This window comes from Papio anubis, chromosome 7, assembly GCF_008728515.1.
Source record: "Papio anubis isolate 15944 chromosome 7, Panubis1.0, whole genome shotgun sequence".
NCBI classification, from domain to species: domain Eukaryota; kingdom Metazoa; phylum Chordata; class Mammalia; order Primates; family Cercopithecidae; genus Papio; species Papio anubis.
In genome coordinates this window covers 30,182,891-30,204,540 of record NC_044982.1, presented here as the reverse complement: position 1 = coordinate 30,204,540, position 21,650 = coordinate 30,182,891, and the positions used below count along the sequence as shown (strand labels likewise).

The window sequence follows — 21,650 nt, the reverse complement described above, 5'->3', positions numbered from 1 at the left end:
GGGAACAGAGGGTGGAGGAAGCATAGAGAGTCTGTTCTAAGCTGCAAAGCAAAGGCCTGGCAGCCTAGGAGACCATGGAGTTCCAGGAAGTGATAGTTATGCGGAGCGAGTGGAGGAAATCAGCATGTTGAGGCTGCAGAGAGAGGGTGGACCTGGGTGGGGACGGGCCAAACCTTCCAGTGCCTTCTAAGCCAAGATAAAGGCTTGGCTGAATTAGCTTTTATATGTGTTTCCCTCCTTTCTGTTTGTCTTTCAAATTTTACCGGGCTTATATGAATATTGAAATTATTCCCCAAGAAGCCACCCAAGCCAGAAATAGTTAGGGCTAGATAAAAGCGAAGAGGGGTACAGAGAATCTTCATCCCTTCCCCTTCCCATCACCTCCCATCCTCCAGCACGGAGCATGACCTCCAGCTCCCTCCCTGCAAGAAATGGGATGAGGAAAAAGGTGATGCCTGCTGGACTTGAGAGAGGGAGAGAGGGGGAGAGAGGGAGAGACAGGGAGAGAGATGGAGAGAGGGACAGAGAGGGAGAGAGGGAGGGAGAGAGAGGGACACAGAGGGAGAGAGAGAGGGAGAGAGGGAGAGAGGGGGAGACAGGGAGAGAGAGGGACACAGAGGGAGAGAAGGAGAGAGAGGGAGAGGGAGAAAGGGAGAGAGGTAGAGAGGGGGAGACAGGGAGAGAGAGGGAGACAGAGGGAGAGAGGGAGAGAGAGGGAGAAGGAGAGAGGGGGAGAGAGGGAGAGAGGGACGGAGGATCGCTAGCCTTCACCTGTAGATCTCCGAGGTGCTCCGGAAATAGTTTTCCTCACCAGTAAGAAAGGATGAGAATACTCACTGAGCCATCGTGAGTACTCAATACAGTTAGGCACATTGAGTAATTTTGCTACCTCAAAGCACTTTTTAATGGTCGAACATGGTTCGTGCTTGTTCCCAGAAAATCCAATAGAAAAGGTTTCCATCTATATCCCATGTGGGGAGGTAGTGACACAGGGAAGCCCAAGGCCACCCTTCTCCCCTGCTGCCCACCAGGCGACCTCAGCTGCCGCGTCAGCACCAGGTGCCTGTCCTTAGGGGGCAGCACTTCCAATTTCCCCATCCTCCTTGTGAGATGCAGGGTGGGACAGGAGCTCTGTGTGGCCTTGGGTAACCCGCTTAAGCTCCCAGAGCCTCAGTTTCTTGGTCTGTGAAATCGGACACTGATGTACCTTCAGAGGCTGTTGTGAGGACTGAGGGAGCTGGTGCAGATTGTGCACACAGTAGGTGCACAGTAAATCTTAGCTGCTATTCCTCTGAAGTGGGTAGGGTTTAGTGTGGAGGATTCAGATAGGCGAGCCTCCAGCTCCTCCCTGCTCCCTCAGGAAGTGGATGTCTGGGTGGGGCTGGAACGACAGATGTGTTCTAGTTGAGAGATTCTGTTCTGAAAAACCCTGGCTCAGGCTGACCTCAGTGACTTTGGGACTTTGGGAGCCAAAGAGACACCATAACAAAACAGCACTGTGATGTGCTGTTTTTCATTTGTACCTTCCAGTTGCTTTTTTTTTTTTTTTTTTTGAGACAGAGTTTTGCTCTTGTCACCCAGGCTGGAGTTCAATGGCATGATCTTGGCTCACTGCAACCTCCACCTCCTGGGTTCAAGTGATTCTCCTGCCTCAGCCTCCCGAGTAGCTGGGATTACAGGTGCCCACCCCTACGCCCAGCTACTTGTTTTTTTGTATTTTTAGTAGAGACGGGGTTTCACCATGTTGGCCAAGCTGGTCTCGAACTCCGGGCCTCAGGTGCTCCACCTACCTCAGCCTCCCAAAGTGCTGGATTACAGGCATGAGCCACTGCGCCTGGCCACTCCAGTTGCATTTCTTTATGCCCCCGCCCCCCGCTCTCCCCCCATTGCCTTTCCTTCCATTACCAGGCACATTGTAGTGCTCAATGCATATTCGTTAATAAGAGCCAGCAGGTCAGTGTGCCCAGGGCAGATGCCTGTATTAGAAAGGCAGCCGCAGCCTCTCCTGACTGGACTGTCAGCCCTCCCAGGAAGAGCACTGGAAGGTCAGTTCAACCTAAAGAAGACCTCTGTGTTCACATGGCATAGAAACATTTGGAAAACTCACCTGTAAAATGGGAATAGTGTTAGTACTTACTTTCTCTTTCATGGAATAGCTATTGGGAAGGACTCCGTAGATCCTTCATTTGCTGCATTCTACCTGCCCGTCTCTATATGGCGGGGGCTGCGCTCAGTGCTGCTGTACACTGGGGAGCAGCCCAAGGTCTTGGCTTCATGGGGCCTACAGCTTAAAGGAGCATGGATTGGGTTTATGGTAGCCATTCTTTGTTTTGTTTTGTTTTGTTTGAGACAGAGTCTTGGTCTGTTGCCCAGGTTGGAGTGCAGTGGCGTGATCTCAGCTCACCGCAACCTCCGCCTCCCGGGTTCAAGCAATTCTCTTGTCTCAGCCTCCCGAGTAGCTGTGATTACAGGCACACACCACCACACCTGGCTAATTTTTTTGTATTTTTAGTAGAGACAGCATTTCACCATATTGATCAGGCTGGTCTCGAACTCTCACCTCAGGTGATCCACCCACCTTAGCTTCCCAAAGTGCTGGGATTACAGGCATGAGCCACCGCGCCCAGCCTGGTAGCTGTTCTTATAACCCATGAAAGGAGTGGCCTGAAAAATTTATCACAGATTCCCTCTGCTGAACAAACTGTGCTTATAAAATGACCCCCTCGAATTGAACAGTATTTAAAGCAGTTGTCCGTATGCGGTCTTGTTTAATCCTTCATTTAGTAGATTATCTCACTGTTTTGAAGATGAGGAAATTTCAGCTTGGTGAGAGGAAGCATATCCTCAAGGTCAGCAAAGCCAAGTGGCCTGGGCCCCTCCAGTGGGATGCAGAACCCAGGCCTTGATCCTGGTGGACACAGAGTTTCCAAGAGGCTCTTCCCGCACATCAGGGTCCCAGGCCGGAGGCTGGAGGAGCTGGTGGTGGTGGTCTGTGCTGATGTTCTGGTCAGCACAGGGGATGTTCTGCTCCTGGAGTAAAAGGCTGGCTCAGTGAGTTTCGATGTCCCCGCCCACAGGTGGCTTCAAGACTGTGGGTGGCCATCCTCTGGAGAGTTTCCCCAAGTGGCTGCCTGGTCCACCCAGACCTGCGACCTGGAGTCTCCATATGGAAGAGAGTTTGAAACGTTCTGACAAGCACCTCAGAGCACCTGCTTTGAGAACGCTTCCCTGTGGGAGCCTCGGGGTGGGGGGAGTGGCAGCTCTGGCGAATTAAAATCCCCGTCCATCCATCCCTGCGCTGGCAGGTGGGGGCCCTGGGCGGCCAGCACCTGGCAACCCTCTCTGTGTCTGATTGCAGGGAACATCGAGTACAGCTGCCCGGCCACCAATGAGTGCGAGATCACCAAACGGAGGCGCAAGTCCTGCCAGGCCTGCCGCTTCATGAAATGCCTCAAAGTGGGGATGCTGAAGGAAGGTAAGAGGCCCCACTGAGTTGGGGTTTGCTGTGAGGCTCTGCTTCCTGGGGAGTTTTCATTCCCTGTGAGACACCCACAAGCCACGGATCTGTGTCCCAGGGTGAGACCCAGTCTGGGCGCCCATCTCCTCCCACACCCTGCCAGCCTGCCACGGCGCCTGCGTGGCTCTCCTCCTTTAAGGAGGTGGGAATTGGAATTTCTCCATTAAGGATCTTTCAGAACCCCTGACCCCAGTTGGGCCCCAGACAGCTGGCCTGGCACTCTGGGAAGGCCCTCCTTTAGGGGCAAACCCCACCTCCACCCTAGGAGGGGTACGCTTAAGAGGCTGTTATATCCCCCAGCACCCTCGAGGGCTCGGGGGTGGAAAGGACAGACACATTAAGGCCAGGAATGATAAATAATGTTCCCTTCAGCTGTGAAGAATGGCATTTGTTTTCTGGTGGGTGGACAGGACATGGCTCTTGCCTTGGAAATGCTGGTCGCTTCCTTGTTCCCTCTCTTCCCATGCTCTCCCTTCCCTCTCCTTTCTCTCCCTGTGTCCTCTGTCTCTAGAGCTGTGCTGTCTAATATGGCAACCACAAACTACACGTGGCTTCCGAGCGCTGGTCCAAACAGAGGTGTGCTCAGTGTACAACACATACCCGCTTTAGAGGACTTAATAGGACCATAAAAAGCAGTGTAAAGTCTGGTGGTGATAATTTTAAAAACGTGATTGCATGCAGAAAGGCTAATCTTCTGGACATGTTAAATAAAACATTGTGAAATTAGCATCCCATGCTTCTTTTTATCTATTCTTCAATGTGGCTACTAGAAAATTTGAAATGACACGTAGCTCTCATTGGGACAACTGCTCCAGATCTCCTCTTCCTCGCTTTCTCTATTGATTTGCTCCTTTTTTTATATTAAAATATTATCAGTAGAGGCAAGGTCTTGTCATGTTGCTCAGGTTGGTCTCCAACTCCTGGGCTCAGGCAGTCCTCCCACCTCAGCCTCCTAAAGTGCTGGGATTACAGGCATGAACCACTGTGCCCGGACGATGTCTTTAGTTTGAGGAACCTCGTTCAGTACCATTCTGGGGATGGGTCGTGAGTGTATGTGGTTTCCCTGCTTCTCCAGCTTCCAAGGGGAGCCAGTGACAACTCTTAGAGATCAACTTTTAAGCTCTGGGCCTGGAATCTTTCTAGAAGAGAGAGGAAACAGGAAAAGAGGTGTGTGGGGGTGATCAGAAGGGGCTACAGAGAGAACCAAAGGACAGGTCTGGAATGCAGACCCTGGAGGGGGAAGGCTGGGAGTGGGCATCTGGAAGCCCAGCCCAGCCTTGAGAGCCCCAGGGCACTCCTCCTATCCCCTCTCCCAGGGCCCTCCGAAGATGAGGGCCCAGACCTAAGATGCTTTGTCAGAACAACTTGGACCGTCATGTGCTATAGAAATTGGACCTTCCACTTCCGTTTACCATTTCCAGGTCCCCCACTTCACCTCAGCTCAGCCCAGCACCTATATCCATAAAACAGAAGCTCTTGAAGCAGACCCTCGGCGGCCTTTGTGTCGACATGCACACTGGCTTTTAAAATGCTCCTCATTCAGGGCTTCATTTAACCCCTTTGTGATGGAGCGGACCACTCAGTTCTTAGACAGGCCAGCTGCTTCGTTAGGGGCTCAACCGAAAAAACAGTCTCCTTTCCAGATTAAAAATGGGCCACATCCTGTGGAAAGCCTGTCTGTTAGTTCATTTTTGACTCTATATAATTTTGGTCTTGCTCCTGGATAGGATGATCCAAACTGGTGGCTGAACTGGGTCCCCTGACTCCTATGCCAGGCTCTTTCTGCTCCTTCAGAGCCTCCTGGTGTTCACAGATGGGAAAATTGAGGCACAAAGGCCCGGAGAAGCATGCCTGAGTGCTGGTCTCTCGACTTTCCTCTCTGTGTGGTGCTGGGAATCTAAGGGTTTCTAAGCTTTGGAGACTCATTTATTCCTCTTAAGCCCTAGAGACGGAGCTGCTTGACCTGTTGTTCTCACATCCAGAGACGAAGCTGGATGTGAGAACAGCAGGTGAAGCAGAGGGCCAGGGGCCACTTGGTTGCAGCGTGCAGCCTCCCTTCCTACTTGACAGCATCCCAGGTACTTAGAGCAGCCAGAAGCCTCACTGTTTTCAATATAGCCCTGAATTTTACAGGTGACAAAATGGAGCCCTGCAGGAGCTGGGGTGAGATGACTCCCACTCTCAGTCACATATTCATTTGAGGGGAGCTGGGCCCAGAGGCTGGAACTTTCCTTGCCCTGTTCAGTGTCTGCTCCCCATGGCACAGGGCAGGGATGGGGGAGGGCCAGAGGGGACCCCCACTCAATTCCTGGACCATCTCGTAACACGGAACAGAGTCTCTGGGGGCTATGCAGGGCTGGGAAGAGAGAAGGGCACTTTCTAGTGGCTTCCCAGGAAGCAGGAGATGGTGAGGGGTGCACTGATGGCAGGAAGGGAGATGGTGAGGCCCACAATTGCCCAGTGGCCACTCAGACATCCAGACTGGCACTCGTCAGAGAAACGAGGTGGACACTGTGTGTCCCAGGATGATGGTATTGGGGGTGCTGGGAGGACAGAGGCATGAGACCCCTGCTGCCTCAAGTGGGCAGGACGTGCAGGGGACGCCTCAGTGTTGACACCCCTGCCCCGCTGCAAATATAGCCCTTTGGTTGATGTCCTTTACCCAGGGTGGCGGCTGGGGCCTCCCAGGCAGACATGCTGAGCCCGAAAAGGCCCTTTAAGGAGCTCTGCCTGAAGAAGGAAGGGACAGCCACTGAAACGCTCCCTCCCCTACTCCCCCCCAGTGCTGGCAGGTCCAGATCCAAGAGCGGGGAGATGACATAAAAGCTCCCGAGTGTGGACAAAGCAGAGAGCCACGTTTAGTTTCTGTCCCCTGCAGGGCCTTGGAGAGATCCTGGGATCTGAAGCTCCGTGGGGACCAACCCCCTTAGGAGGAGCATGCCTCCTTCAACAGCCTGGGCCCCTGCCAGGTAGGGGCTCTTGGCAGCTGCCTGGCTTGGCTTTTGTTTGGGGGTCCCTCCTGGCTCTGCAGGCAAGGCCCAGGCCCCCCGAGACCAGCATGGGCTCATTGCCCACCTCAGACTCTGACGGGACTCTGAAAGGCGACCTTCACCTTCCCCAGGGCTGCTCCTCCGCGTTAGGGTCCCACAGTGGGCCTCTGTTGCTGGGGGGGGGGGGGGTTGGGGGGCCAGGGGCTTGGGGAGGGCTGCAGAGGGAGAGATGTGGGTGCCTCCGCCCTCTCTGCTCCCCTCACCTGCACGTCTGAACACCACCCTCCCCCGCATCCAGCCACACTCTCCTTGTGTTTTATGATTTTTCCTTTCTTAGGTAAAATAATCAGAGATCGTTTCCCAATTTGGGGGCCCAGCAACAGCCACAGAAGAGATCAGACTTGGGCTTTCTCTGGCTCTCCCTCTTAAGACTGTGCTCAGCTCAGGGATCTAAGCTTTTCAGATTCCTCACATGGTTGGGACAGATCCTATGGCCACCTCCCTGTGACTTTCTCCCTGGAACATCCAGAGCAGACCGTGGAAAGCAGGAGATGTCCAAAGGCCTATCTTGCTTTAAGCAAATCTAGTACATAAAAAGCTGTATTTTCAGAGAAAAAGTAATTTTTCTCTTTTAAAAATTGAATACAAAATCTGGGTTAGGAGTTGGTGGCCTGTGTTCTGCCCCTGGTTATTAGGTATTTCTGCCCATGTAATTTTTTTTTTTTCTTTTGAGACAGAGTCTCGCTCTGTCGCCAGGCTGGAGTGCAGTGGCGCCATCTAGGCTCACCACACCCTCCACCTCCTGGGTTCAAGCAATTCTCCTAAGTAGCTGGGACTACAAGCGCGTACTACCATGCCCAGCTAATTTTTTGTATTTTTAGTAGAGATGGGATTTCACCATGTTGGCCAGGATGGTCTCAGTCTCTGGACCTCATGATCTGCCCGCCTCAGCCTCCCAAAGTGCTGGGATTACAAGCGTGAGCCACCGCCCCCGGCTGCCATTTAATATTATTACTCACACCCACATGCTTCCATTTCTTCACTGTAAAACAGGGATCTTCATACCTGCTCTCCGGCAATGGTCAAAGTGGGGACCTGGGACAGATGGGACAGCTCCTCTTGGCAGAATCCACTGTGGGATTGCTTTGCAATGTCAGCTCCCTTGATGTGTTAAAATACTCCAGTGTTTGATTCAAGCTGGGTGTGGTGGCTCACAGCACTTGGGGAGGCCAAGGTGGGCAGATCACCTGAGGTCAGGGGTTCAAGACCAGCCTGGCCAACATGGTGAAATGCCCTCTCTACTAAAAATACAAAAATTAGCTGGGCGTGGTGGCACACGCATGTAATCCCAGCTACTCTGGAAACTGAGGCAGGAGCATTGCTTGAACCCAGGAGGCAGAGGTTGCAGTGAGCTGAGACTGCATCACTACACTCCAGACTGGGTGACAGTACAAGACTCTGTCTCAAAAAAAAAAAAAAAAAAAAATTCTAGTGTTTGATTCAAAGACACCGTCATTTGCAGTCAGCTTTTCATCAGTGTGCCCCTTGTGTCGGGGGAGGCAGACTGGTGTCTGGCCACCCTGATTTGCTTCCTGGATTTGTTGGTGGGAATCTTAAAAGGTGGCTTTGTCTTGGGCTGGTCCCCACTGTGGGTTCTAGAATCAGGATGGGCAGCTCCCCCGGTAGTCAGCCTTTGCAGCCTGGCTAGGGTGTGGACTGACTCAGCCCCTAATCTGGAAAAGCCCTGGAAAACCACTAACTGCATTTCCTAGGGGGCTCCCCAAGTCCTCAGTGCAACTGTGGGATTTCAGCGATTCTCTCTAGACAGCCCGTCCCTGCCAACTTCACCTCCTCCTCACCTCACGTCCCTCATGTGACCAGCCTCTCAAGTCCTCTCCACTTCTCCCCCACTCAGCCCCTGCCTGCCTTTCCCCAAGTGTTTTCTAAAAGATATTTGATTTCAGTGAAAGCTGGGCCGACATCCATGCAATATGCTCTCACTCGCTTTGTGCTTGTTGGGAAGGTGGAGGGCTCCTCCGGGGATTCTGGGTAATTGCGTTAGTGGCCAGCTCATGTCAGGAAATTAAAAGGAGGCCCTGATCAGGTTCCCACTGCATGGGATTTAATGGCCTTGTATTTATAGAGTATTCTGCCTCTAGCCCATGCCAGAAATATCACTTTTTTTCTGGCCCTGTGAATGAAGAAAGAACATGAGAGATGACTTGCCTTTAAACATTCTTTTTCTTTTCCAAAATATATTAGTGTTTTGAAACAAACCAACTCTTTAGCACTTTAGAGAATGGTATTGAGCTACAGCCTGAGAATGTCGATGTGTGTTTGCATCCCTTTCGAGCCACTTTACATTCTACACACACTGCCACCCCCAACCACACACACACAAACACACACACATACATACACACACACACACACACACAGGTACCTGACAACTCACAGGATCTTCCCAGGCACCCTGAAATCTTTGGCCCACTCAGCCACAATGACCTCTGGTTGGAGACATGTTGATTGAATGAAGACTCAGGAGATGATCTTGTCTGTGCTGAATTATTGTTACTGTTCACTGCAGGCTTTTGGCTAACGGGTTCGGTGGTCACGTAGGCCTGGTTAAACCTTCTCTTCACCACTTATCGGCTCTTTGGGCCGGTTACTCAAACCCCTGTAAGCCTCCCTTTCCTCCTCCATAAAATGGGAATACTAATAGTGCCTATCTTCATCTTGCTCCCAATCTTCAGGGAAAGCCCCTAGAGTTATACCGTGAAGTTTGATTGTTATTAGAGATTGATATTCTTCATGTTACAAAATGGATTTTCTTCTGTGATCCAGAGGCAATTTTGAATCTCCTGTAACCTCACTCCCTACTCTGACTGGTAATCTTGCTTCACATGTTCGGGAAAAGATAGAAAGTCACATGTGAAATTTCTTACCCTCCTACCATTGAATCCACAAACTTACCAGTTTGTGCACCTATTTTCTGCATTCCTTTTGGTAGAATAGAAGTATTTCCAATCCTGACAAAAGGTGGTCCCGCTCCTGCCCTCCTGTGCTCTGAATCACTCTCTTGTTTACCAAGGACCTCATTCCTTTTTTTTTTTTTTTTTTTTTTTTTTTTTTTGAGATGGAGTCCCACTCTGTTGCCCAGGCTGGAGTGCAGTGGTGCAATCTTGGCTCACTGCAACCTCTGCCTCCTGGGTTCAAGCAATTCTCCTGCCTCAACCTCCCGAGTAGCTGAGGTTACAGGCATGCGCCACCACACCCAGCTAAGTTTTTGTATTTTTAGTAGAGACGGGGTTTCAGCATGTTGGTCAGGCTGTTCGCGAACTCCTGACCTCAAATGATCTGCCCGCCTCAGCCTTCCCAAGTGCTGGGATTACAGGAGTGAGCTACCATGCCCAGCCTTTTACCAAGGACTTCATTCCTATAGTATCTTCTCTGCTTCCAGGACCATCGAATTCTCCCTCACTACTGGATCATTTTAATTAGCAAACAAGCATACTTCTGTTCTCCCATAATGAAGACAAAATTAAATTTATTTTTTAACTTTTAAAAAATATTAAAAAAATTTTTTCACATTAAAAAAAAAAGAGACAGGGTCTTGCCCAGGTTGTTCTCAAACTCCTGGGCTCAAGCAATCCACCCACCTCAGCCTCTCAAAATGCTGGGATTACAGGTGTGAGTCACCATGCCCAGCCAAAAACGAAATTAAATTTTAAAAATCCACAACTGTGTTTTATCCCTTCATCTCAATCCAGTTATTGCTACCTGATCCTACTCTCTCAACAAAGCCTCCAAAAGGAATTGACAGCACTTGCTATATTCATTTTCTTATCCCATTCACTCCTTTCTTTTAAAAAAAAAAAAAAAAAAGTTAGCATTGAATAGATCCAGAAATACACTTATAGTATATTACATTAGGTAGTGTAAGGTAGGCTTTTTTTTTTTTTTTTTTTAGACAAAGTCTTGCTCTATCACCCAGGCTAGAGTGCAATGGCACGATCTCAGCTCCCTGTAACCTCCGCCTCCCGGGTTCAAGTGATTCTCCTGCCTCAGCCTCCTGAGCAGCTGGGACTACAGGCATGTGCCACCACACCTGGTTAATTTTTTTGTATGGGATTTCACCATGTTGGCCTGGCTAGTCTCAAACTCCTGACCTCAGGTGATCCACCCGCCTCGGCCTCCCAAAGTGTTGGGATTACAGGTGTGAGCCACCACTCCAGGCCAGGCTAGGCTTCTAAAAGAAAGAGACTCCCTTTCCCCCTCCACAAAACAAACCAAACTCCAAAACCACCCAGAAGGCTAAGCAGGATAGCAGTTTCATTCCTGCTCATTTCTCACATAACAAGCCATAGGTCACAGGCAATCCAGGACCAGCTGGCAGCTCTGCCAAGCTTAGCATGTGGCTCGCCCTTGCGGACCCCAGTTCTTCCCCATCTCACAGACATCTAGAAGGAGGAAAAGCCCAGGTGAAGGGCAGGACCACAAGTAGCACACATCTGTTCTTCCCACTCACAGCCCATTGCTGGAACTGAGTCACAGGGCCACGCTTCTCTGCCACGGAGTCTTGGAATTGTAGCCATTATCTGGGACGTCATGTACACAGCTAAAACGTTGTTGGTATGGAAAAAAAGAATGATGAGAATGACGTATTTTCAAGGACAAGTATTGTTTTTTGGGGGGGGATTTTGTTGTTGTTTTTGTTAAAGAGACAAGGTCTTGCTCTGTGGCCCAAGCTGGAGTACAGTGATGTGATCACAGCTCGCTGTAACCTCTAACTCTTGGGCTCAAGAGATCCTCCCACCTCAGCCTCCCAAGTAGCTGGTCTGCAGGCATGTGCCACCATGTGGGGCAAATTTTTAAACTTTTTTTTTTGTAGAGACAAGATCTTGCTATATTGCTCAGGCTGGTCTCGAACCCCTGGCATCAAGCAACCCTCCTGCTTCAGCCTCCCAGAGTCTTCCCTAGATATTTTAGACCTCCGTGTCTAACTGCCCTATTGGCATTTCCACTTGGGTCCCTTGTGAGACATCACAGATTAAACATGTCTAGAGATTAACTCTAGGTTTGAACCATTCCTCCTACTATCCCTTCCAGTCTTTCCCATCTCAGGAATCGTGATGCTAGTCACCTATTGCTCAAGAGAAACCTGGAGGTCATCCTTGACTCCTCCCAGATCAATGTCCAAAATGTATTTCAGATTCTCCTACTTTTCTTCATCTCCATGGTCATGACCCTGGTCCAACGAAGCATTGTTTTTTTCCTGGACCATTGCAACAGTTTCCTAACTGGACTTCTGATTCCACTCTTGGTCCTGTTTAATCCCCTTAGCAGTGATCTTGTTAAAGCACTGGTAAGATTCTGTCCTTTTGCTTTACATCACTCAGTGGCTCTCCATTGCACTCAAAATACAATCCAAACACTTTGCTTTGGTCTTCAAGACCTTGCATGGTCTATCTACTCCCTGCCTCTTCAGTATCATCTCATACCATGCCTTTCCTTTCTGCTCACTCCTACCCACTCTGCTCCAGCCTCCCTGGCTGTTTTTGACCCTCAAGCATGACAAACAGTTTCCCATCTTAGGACTTTCAGGGCCTTCCCTCTGCCTGGAATATTCTCCCCAAGGCTGGCTCCTTCTTATCCTTCCAACCTCAAGTTAAATGTTATCTTCTCAGAAAGGCCTCCCTGTCCACTCTATTACATGCTATCATATCCCCTTGTATGCTTCTTCATTGAACTTCTTTCAGTCTGACATTATCATATTTATTTATTTGTTTATTTGCATACTTGTGTGCGCTGGCTACCTCTAACACAATTGTTCTTAATTCAGGCTCCAGGATGGCAAATTGCCTTTAGTTGGACTCAGCTGGAGTGCATGATTTAAAGGCTTCTTAGGCAGTGTCTGGGATTAGCAGGCAAGAGTGCCATGATTGATTAGCAATGTCTGCCACAGACTAAGCAATGGAAGGCAGGGACACAGGTGATAAGTCTTTGCCATGCCTGATCTGGTCAACTGAGTTTCAGCGATTTGACCAAGGCTACACAGCTCGTAAATGACAGAGCTGGGTGGAATCTAGTCTCCTTGGCTATGTGGAATTCCTTCTAAGAAGCCTATTCCAATCTCACCGTTGATGCCTTGGCCAGTATGGAAGCCTGCAGCCCTTTCTTAAAGGGGAAAAAAGAAGAAGGGAAAGGAAAGGGAAGCTGGGCTGAAATAACTTCCCTGTGTCAGGTGTACGGTTTTGGAGACTTCTTGGCAGTTGGGAATGCAGGCGTAACACAGTTTTGTCAAAATGTCCTTGGGAATGTAGTGGCATGGTAAGAAGTGTCTGGAGGAGCCCAGCATGATAGCAGACACTCCTTTAATAGGCAGAATTCTGGGAGCTCATCACTCACTACCACTTACCCACCACAGTGCCCAGAGTCCACAGAGTAGCTGGCAAAGGCCCCGGAATATTAGGTGTCATCTGTGTCTGTTTAGCTACAAGGCTCTCTCTCTCAGCTTTTAGGAAGTCAGGTGTGAGGCGCTCTGCCTTTATGGTGTGTCATCGGGGTAAGAGGCAGCCCAAAAGAGCCATAGTGTCTCAGGCAGCAAGGCAAGCTTGCCTATCACCCAGAAACCCACACAGAGCAGGTGGCTGAAGGAAGCCCAGTGTATACAGCGGTTGTGGCTGAGAGTTCAGGGCATCGCACTGGGCTGGAGTGCCCGTCAGCATGCCCACACAACTTCCAGAACCTCAGGGGCTCATGATATCCACATCACCTTCTGGATGGTTTTCTCCTCCTCCTGGGGGTGGGTCAGCTATAGTTTGGTAGAACCTACAGGCAGGGAGTTCACCCCCAGTTTCCTGGGAAGAATACCGGTCACATAAAAGTATTGAATAAAATAGGTTTAGCACAGTGCTCCCCAGACAGGGCACATAATTAGAATCAGTAGAGGAGCTTTGGAAAAACACTCATTCCACGACATCTCCCTAGACCTACCGACTCAGAGCCTCTAAATGGATAAGTCCTCAAAGTCTGTGCTGTTCAAAGGCTTCCCAAGGCATTCTGAAATTATATGGGACTGGTGTCACAAGTTTAGGGCAAAGAAGATAGGACTTGGAGATCTGAAAATCAAGGTTCAAAGCTTCCCTGTGACGTTTCTTGGCTGTGTGATCGTGAGTGAGTCGCCTGACCTTTCTGAGCCTCAGATCTTACATGGGACCAATCATAATTGTGTATATTCTTCCTCCTCAACATTGTTAGGCAGCTCAAATGAGATACGGGTATGAAATAGATTTGTAAACTGTGAAGCTGCTTATTTCGTTCATAAACCAGGGATGTTGAATTTGGCGATGGTGATGGGGGAAAGTTCTGGATAAGGGGAAGAGAAGGGTGTTGGTCATGAAAACCTTGCAATGCCAGTGGGGATCTTGACCTCAGACCTGGACAGTAGCTCGTTGGAGGACACTGGCTCAGAGGCGTTTCCCCCGCCTGCCCTGTCTGAACCTTTCCTTTTGGAAGAGAAATATGATGGGGAAGCTCCTGGGACAGGCTTAGGGCCAGGTGCAGGGCCACGCTTTGTAGAGCTTTAGCCTGCTATTTTTAGTGCCTGGGTATAAAAGAAAGAAGCTTAAAGTGGCTCCACTGCGGCTGACCCTGCACACTCGGCTATTTTTACTTCTGAAAGACTGGGATCTTGTCCAGCTTAGGGAGGGAAGATGAGAAGAAAGGAGGGAGATGGAGGGAAGAAGGAATTATTTTACTTCCATTAAGAAAAATGTCAGAAGCCTGATCTTATCAAGCCAGCTCGTGGATATCCTATCCCAGATGTGTAAGCTGCCCGCTGTGGATGCTGTGACATGCCTGCAGTGGATAGGAGGGGCCAGCAGGTGGGGAGCCCTGCTCCCCTCTTCTCAAGGAGTTTCTGTCCCAGAGTGACCCCGAAGCTTCTTTGCTGTTTTTTTGTGTCCTGAGCTGGGAAGTGGGCTTGGCCACCACAGGCACGAGGGGCACCAGCCTGGTGATGAGGCCGGTGGAGGTGGGAGCAGTTATGACTGCAGCCAAGGGAGGGACCTCTGTTCTCAAGTTGGACAAAGGCGGCCATCAGACCTGCTGGCATATTCCAGAGAGTCCCAGTGTTTGGGCTGTGTGCCCTGGGTACAATATTTAACCTCTCTGAACTTTAATTTCTTCATTTAATACATCTGACTCACGGTAGTTACAGCTGTGGGGATGTTTCTCTCTTCCATGAGGAAGTTCAAGCCAGACTCCATGACCAGACTCCATGACCTTCAACAGGCAGATGAAAGGCAAGAAGTTACTACTGAGTGCCTACTGTGTACCAAGCACTCTGTCACATGTTTCAACATTTTACGTTGTTTAATTCCACTAACCTGAGAAAGGATACATATTTTTTAAAATTTTAACAGCTTTATTGAAATATAGTTCACCCATTTAAAGTATACAGTTTGATAGCATTTTGTATTCCTATATTTGTAAATTGTGGCAAAATATATATCACGTACAACTTGGCATTTTAGAAATTAAGTGTACAATTCAGTGACATCAAACACATTCACAATAGTATGCAATCACTGACCAGTTACTGTGGCTCATGCCTGTAATCCCAGTACTTCAGGAGGCTGAGGAGGGCGGATTGCTTGAGCTCAGGAATTTGAGACTAGCCTGGCCAACATGGTGAAACCCTATATCTACAAAATATACAAAAATTAGTCAGGTGTGGTGGCATGTACCTGTAATCCCAGCTACTCAGGAGGCTGAGGCAGGAGGATCACTTGAGTCCAGGATTGTGCCACTGCACTCCAGCCTGGGTGACAAACTGCAACCCTGTCTCAAACAAAACAAAACAAAACAAACTATTATGTAATCACCATCAGACCAGGAGTTCAAGTCCAGCCTGGGCAACATAGTGAGATCCCCCATCTACCAAAAAAGAAAAAAAAAGGAGGGGGCCAGGCACAGTGTTTCATACCTGTAATCCCAGCACTTTGGGAGGCTGAGGCAGAAGGATCGCTTGAGGTCAGGAGTTTGAGACCAGCCTGGGCAACATAGTGAGACCCCCATCTCTACAAAAAAAAAATTTTTTTTCATTATCTGGGTGTAGTGGCATGTACCTATGGTCCTAGCTATGTGGGAGCTGAGGTGGGAAGATCTCTTGAGGCTGGGAGGTCAAGGCTGCCGTGAGCCAACCTGGCCTATAGAGTGAGACCCTGTCTCTTAAAAAAAATGGGGTGCGGTGGTGTGCACTTGCAGTCCCAGCTACTGGGGAGGCTGAGGCAGGAGGATCACTTGAGCCTAGTAGTTTGAGGTTGCAGTGAGCTGTGATGGACTCACTGCACTGCAGCCTGGGCAACAGAGCAAGACCTTGTCTCAAAAAAAAGAAAGATTAAGTGGAATCACATAATATCTGTCCTTTGGTGTCTGCTTTATTTTCCTTAGCGTAGTGTTTTTAAAGTGCATTCATGCTATAGCATATACCAGAACTTTATTCCTTTCTGTGGCTAAGTAACATTTCACGTATATACCACCTTTGCTTCTCCACTCATCTATCCAGACACTTGGATTGTTTCCACCTTTTGGCTATTGTGAATTATGCTGCAGTGAACATTGTCCTACAGGTGTCTGTTCAAATTCCTTCTTTTTATTTTTTGAAAATTTGCTTCTTTTCCCCACACTACACAGATGTATGTTCAGATTCCTCTTTTCAGTTTTTTGGGGGTATATACCTAAGAGTGGGATTGCTGGATCGTATGGTAATTCTGTTTAGCTTTTTGAGGAACCATCAAACTATGTTCCACATGGTTACACCATTTGACTTTTCCAGCAGTATCGTTTTTTAAGTTTTTAATCAAACTTCTTATTTTGAGATAATTGCAGCTTCACAAGCAGTTGTAAGAAATAATAGAGAGAGATGCCATGCATCACTTACCAGTTTCCCCTAATGGTAACATCTTTAAAAACTACAGTACAAAATCACAACCAGGATATTGATACAGTCAATTGACATTGATATGGCCAAGATGCAGAAAATCTTTAAGGGTGAAGTGGGTTTTTTTTATTATTAATTTTTTTTTTTTTTTAGATGGAGTCTCACTCTGTTGCCCAGGCTGGAGTGCAATAGCATGATCTCAACTCAAGATCTCCATCTGCACAGGGTCATGTATTCCAGGGATTATCAATTTTTTTCTATTCATGGAGCACTCAGAAATATTAAGATTCTGACCTGTACACATTAAGGGATTAAACGGTGTTAATGGTGGTTAAAACAGAGGATCTGTATTTATTACAGTATTTGGAAATATGTGACACTTTACATTTGAGCATTACTAATGCTTTTCTGCATTCAGAAAAGTATCCATAAGATGATAAAATCTAATAATCCTAGACAGTAATTGTAAGTTAATTAGTATTTTAATGTGTTTCCTGAGTCTACTTTTAGATATTTTATTAATACAAGGACACAAACAATAAGGCAACTCTCATTTCAAGTTCAAGTCTTGTTGTTTTTTCCAGTTAGTGTTTGTAAGGCTTAAGCACCCTAATTTTAAAAGTAATTGCCCATTGTATCAGTCAGTGAAAATTGCTTTCTGTCGCAAGTTATAGAGAACCTGATAGCAGCGTAAGCATGGATAAATGAAGTTGGTTTTTCCACCTTACAAGAAGCCTGGAGATGGGCAGCTGCTGTATTGCACAGAGCTCTCAGCCATGGCGGCAGGGGCTCCAGCTCTTTCTTTCTTCTCCGGTGTTCTTTGGTGTCCTCAGACAGCCATGTCATGACTGCAAGGTGGTTGCCACAGCTGTAGGCTTCACCTTCCATGTTGGGGCAAGAGAAAGGCAAAAAGAGCTGCACTGAACATGTCTGTCCCTTTTCTCAGAAAAGCAAAACCATTCCAGAAGTCCCGCCATGGACTTACCCTGACATCCCATTGGTATGGTGGCACACACCTATGGTCCCAGCTACTCGGGAGGCTGAGGCATGAGAATGGCTTGAACCTCGGAGGCAGAGGTTGCAGTGAGCCAAGATCGCACTACTGCATTCCAGCCGGGGCCACACAGTGAGAGTCTGTCTCAAAAACAGTAAAAAAAGAAGAAGGCCACTTCACTTAGGTGGGGGTCCATCTTCCCCGACCCCAGGCTAGGGGTGCAGAGGTTGCAGTAAGCCGAGATCGCACCGCTGCATTCCAGCCTGGGCCACTTTTTTTTTTTTTTAACAGCATAACCTGATAATTGATACACATATTGATTGGAGCCATTGACCACTATGCTGTAAAGATCTGGAGGAGAAAATTTAGAGGAGAACTTACATTTGCTGTACCCTGGGAGGTCATACCATGGAATGGCAAAGACCTTGGGTCTTTTATTGGGCAGATTACTGAATCTCTCTGAGCCTCAGTTTTTCTTGTTTGGAAAATGAGGATAATAGCACCTGCTTTATATTTTTGTGCATTCAGCAGGGTAATACATACAGAGAGTCCTTTACAAATTATGCTGTTATCATTATCATTATTAATGTGATTTAGCAAAAACCTGGGTGCAATGCTGGGGAACAGTAATAATAAGGATGATGATGATAATAATAATACTTTCATTTTCTAAGCACGTGCTGTGTCTTGGGTACCTTGACAGACATTGGGGCAGGACTGTGAGCCGCCCCTGGCCTTAACGGGCACCTAGTCAGTAGGGGAAGCCCAGTGTGCTCTGGGAGCCCATGAAGAAACCCGGCATGGGGATGAGGAGGAAAGAGGTACATCCACCCCTGTATTCAATATCAAGTCTTTCCTGAACGTCCATGAAAGGTCAGGCCCTATATCAGGACGCAGAACACCCCAGATGGAGCCATCAGCAGAGGTGGCGGCTGCCCATCTCCTTGCCTTGCTGAAGGATGGACACCTCTTTCTATTTTGTGTTGAGCACGTCTCACTGTGATTGACAGCTGCTTGCCAGGAAGCAGGGTGGATGGGAAGTGAGAGTTCATTCCAGTGGCATCTAGGAGAGAAGGTCAGTAAAGTGGGGTTGGGGCTTGTCCTGGACTCAAGGACAGTATATGTTTAAGATCCTGGCATACAGTAGGTGCTCAGTAAGTGGGGGCCCTTACTGTCTCTTATGGATGAGGTGGACCGTTTTCACTCTTGGTCCCGTCACCATTCCAAGGGGAAGCAGAGCTTGGTGGAGGGTTTGGTTTGGCCTGGGTATAGTGAACAGAGGAGGCTTCTATGTAGACACGTCACAGGATAGAGTCAGAAAGCTTTTCTAGACAGGGAACTTCTCCCAAAAAACTTTCACAGGAAAAATCATCCTTCCTGTGTTTGTGTCTGCTCCTTCTGCCCTCCCTGAAGGGGCTCGGAGGGGTGAGGGGACAAATGTGAGCTGCATATAGTGCTGGCAGCATATAGGTTCAGTCTGGAGCTGGATGGCATCTAGCTGTCCCTTTAGGGTCCAAGGTACGGGTACAAGTTGATGGTACAGCTGTATTTGCTAGGATGCCTTAGTGCAGCGCTCCTCAAACTCTGTTGTCCATGCAAATCACCTTGTCTGATTCCTCTGTGGCCAGGCCTGAGATTTCGAGGCTTCCACCAAGCCTCAAATGATGGCGATGATGCTGGCCTGCAGACCACACTTGAGGAGGAAGACAGCGGAGACTGCTCCTGCCCACACCTACTCAGCACTCTCTATTTGTGTGTGTGTGCGTATGTGTGCATGTATACGTGCGTGTGTGTGTGTGAGTGTGTGTGTGCTGATCTGACGCCTGGGCTTTGTTTGGCCACCAGAGTCTGCTCAGCCTGGACCTGGGAGGCAGGCAAGAAGCGCCAAAGCAGCCTGCAGCTGGGAGCCTCAGTTGCCCACAGCAGTACTGTCCTCAGGAACACATTTGTTACTGGCTTTCTTCCCTCCTTGGAAACTGTCCGCATGCACAGCCTTGTCGCAGATTCTGCTCCTGGAGAAGTCAACAACAGATGTTGTCAGTTACAAAACCTGACCTTCTAGGCAGAAGGGGAGTTTATTGGAAGCCTATCAGGAGGCTCAAAGAGTACATTGAGAAACCAGACAAGAACCACGAGAATCCCTGGAAAGCCCAAGAGCAGGACACCCAGTAGCCAGAACACACTGGCCAGGGGCTGCCTACACTCCGCTGTGGAGGCGCTGCTGGTTTGATCAGTCCTCACCTTCACTCTGCCCTTGTGCCTCCATTTGATGGTGCACTTGACTGAGCCTGTGTCATGGGTTCATGCCTTGACCTCCAGAGGGCAGAGAGAAGAACGTGTACTACTCAGATATCCATTGAGGGGTGAGGTGCAGGCTTCCAACAATTCCCCTATTCCCAAGAGGGTGATTACCTTTTAAAATTTTTTTTTAAATTTTTCCTTTGAGATGGAGTCTCACTCTGTCACTCAGGCTGGAATGCAGTGGTGCGATCTTGGCTCACTGCAACCTCCACCTCCCGAGTTCTAGTGATTCTTGTGCCTCAGCCACCCGAGTAGCTGGAATTACAGGCATGTGCCACCACACCTGGCTAATTTTTGTATTTTTAGTAGAGATGGGGTTTCGCCATGGTGGCCAGGCTGATCTCAAACTCCTGACCTCAAGGCATCCATCCACCATGGCCTCCCAAAGTGCTGGGATTACAGGCGTGAGCCCCAGCGCCTGACCAGGGGAATTTCCTTTAAGCAGGAAGCCCGGGTGGGCTGCTGAATAGACTCCCCCTCTCCCCGACTAAAAAACGTTCACTGCAACCATGTAGCACCAGGTACAAATGCACCAGGTTGTGGGGTTGAAAAAGACATTGCTGACAAAAATGTGGAGTTATAGGCTCACTCAGTGAGCTCACAGCATTCTTGCCCTCCAGTGGGGGATGTGACCTGGAGTCCTGAACTGAAAACACCTGGGACAGCAGAGGGGTGGGGGGTAGTGTCCTCAGCACCCCGAAAGCCCTTTAGGGCAATGTGCACTTAAAGGAATTTTCTCCACTCATTCAGTAAACAAAGTAATTTTGCTTTCAGTTGCTCTAGGAAACTTCCTCCTTCCCAGGGACTTAAATTTAGTAGCTGTACATCCTAATAAAGAAACTGCCGGGCGCGGTGGCTCAAGCCTGTAATCCCAGCACTTTGGGAGGCCGAGACGGGTGGATCACGAGGTCAGGAGATCGAGACCATCCTAGCTAACACGGTGAAACCCCGTCTCTACTAAAAAAAAATACAAAAAACTAGCCGGGCGATGTGGCGGGCGCCTGTAGTCCCAGCTACTCGGGAGGCTGAGGCAGGAGAATGGCGTGAACCCGGGAGGCGGAGCTTGCAGTGAGCTGAGATCCGGCCACTGCACTCCAGCCTGGGCGACAGAGCGAGACTCCGTCTCAAAAAAAAAAAAAAAAAAAGAAACAGCCAGAAAATAGCCCCAGGCATGAATGGGCTCTAAATCATCACTCCACTAAGTAACCATTGTTCAGGCTTCCCTTTGCCTCTTCTGGAGAAAGGCCTGAATCCGGGGGACTGGCAGCCAACCCTCTGGGGCTGAAGGATGGACAAGGCTGGGACAGGGATGAAGATTCTCTTTCTTCTGCTCCGGATCTAGGAAGCACCAGAGTTTATTAGAAAAGGGAAAGACAGGGCCCTGAAGGTCAACTGTGAGGGGCTCTGTGAGGGTGATACTCACCGCCTTTGGGGAAAAGAACAGAAGTTGAACCTGGCCTGTCACAGCAGGGGCTGAGGTGGCAACCAGCTTGCTTCTCTGAGGACTCTGGTCTCCGTGTCTGATTTCTTGTGTGTTTCAGTCAAGGCCCATTTCATGGTCAGGAAAAGGGAGCTGTTCTGTGAGCTCGAGGCAGGGACTCCAAGAAGGGACATTGTCTGAGGCTGGCCTGGAAGAGCCACAGCAAGAAAGCAGAAGTGGCTTCCAGGTCCCACAGGGCCCCAGCACCATGCTTGGGGCACCTGCTCGCTGGTGCTTTTGCGCTGGTTCATACTTTGTAACCAATTTGTTGGGATTCATCCTGGCAGGCCAGGCCACATCAGTGGGTAGCCAGTCTGAGCTGTGTGCCCACCTGAGGCCCTGTACCTTTGATCTGCTGGTAGGGGGCTTGAAATGGTACCATCGTGTCTGTCCAGGCAGCAGGAGCTGTGGGTGAGGCAGAC

At 49.1% G+C, this 21,650-nt stretch overlaps 1 protein-coding gene across 1 annotated transcript in view; it reads left to right on the top strand.

Annotated features, from left to right (window-relative positions):
* ESRRB (estrogen related receptor beta) overlaps positions 1–21,650 on the top strand; it is a 187,388-nt gene that overhangs the window by 147,736 nt on the left and 18,002 nt on the right. Inside the window, exon 3 of the mRNA XM_017961385.3 lies at positions 3,359–3,475. Coding sequence (XP_017816874.1) covers positions 3,359–3,475 — 117 coding nt within the window. The remainder of the gene's footprint in view (positions 1–3,358; positions 3,476–21,650) is intronic.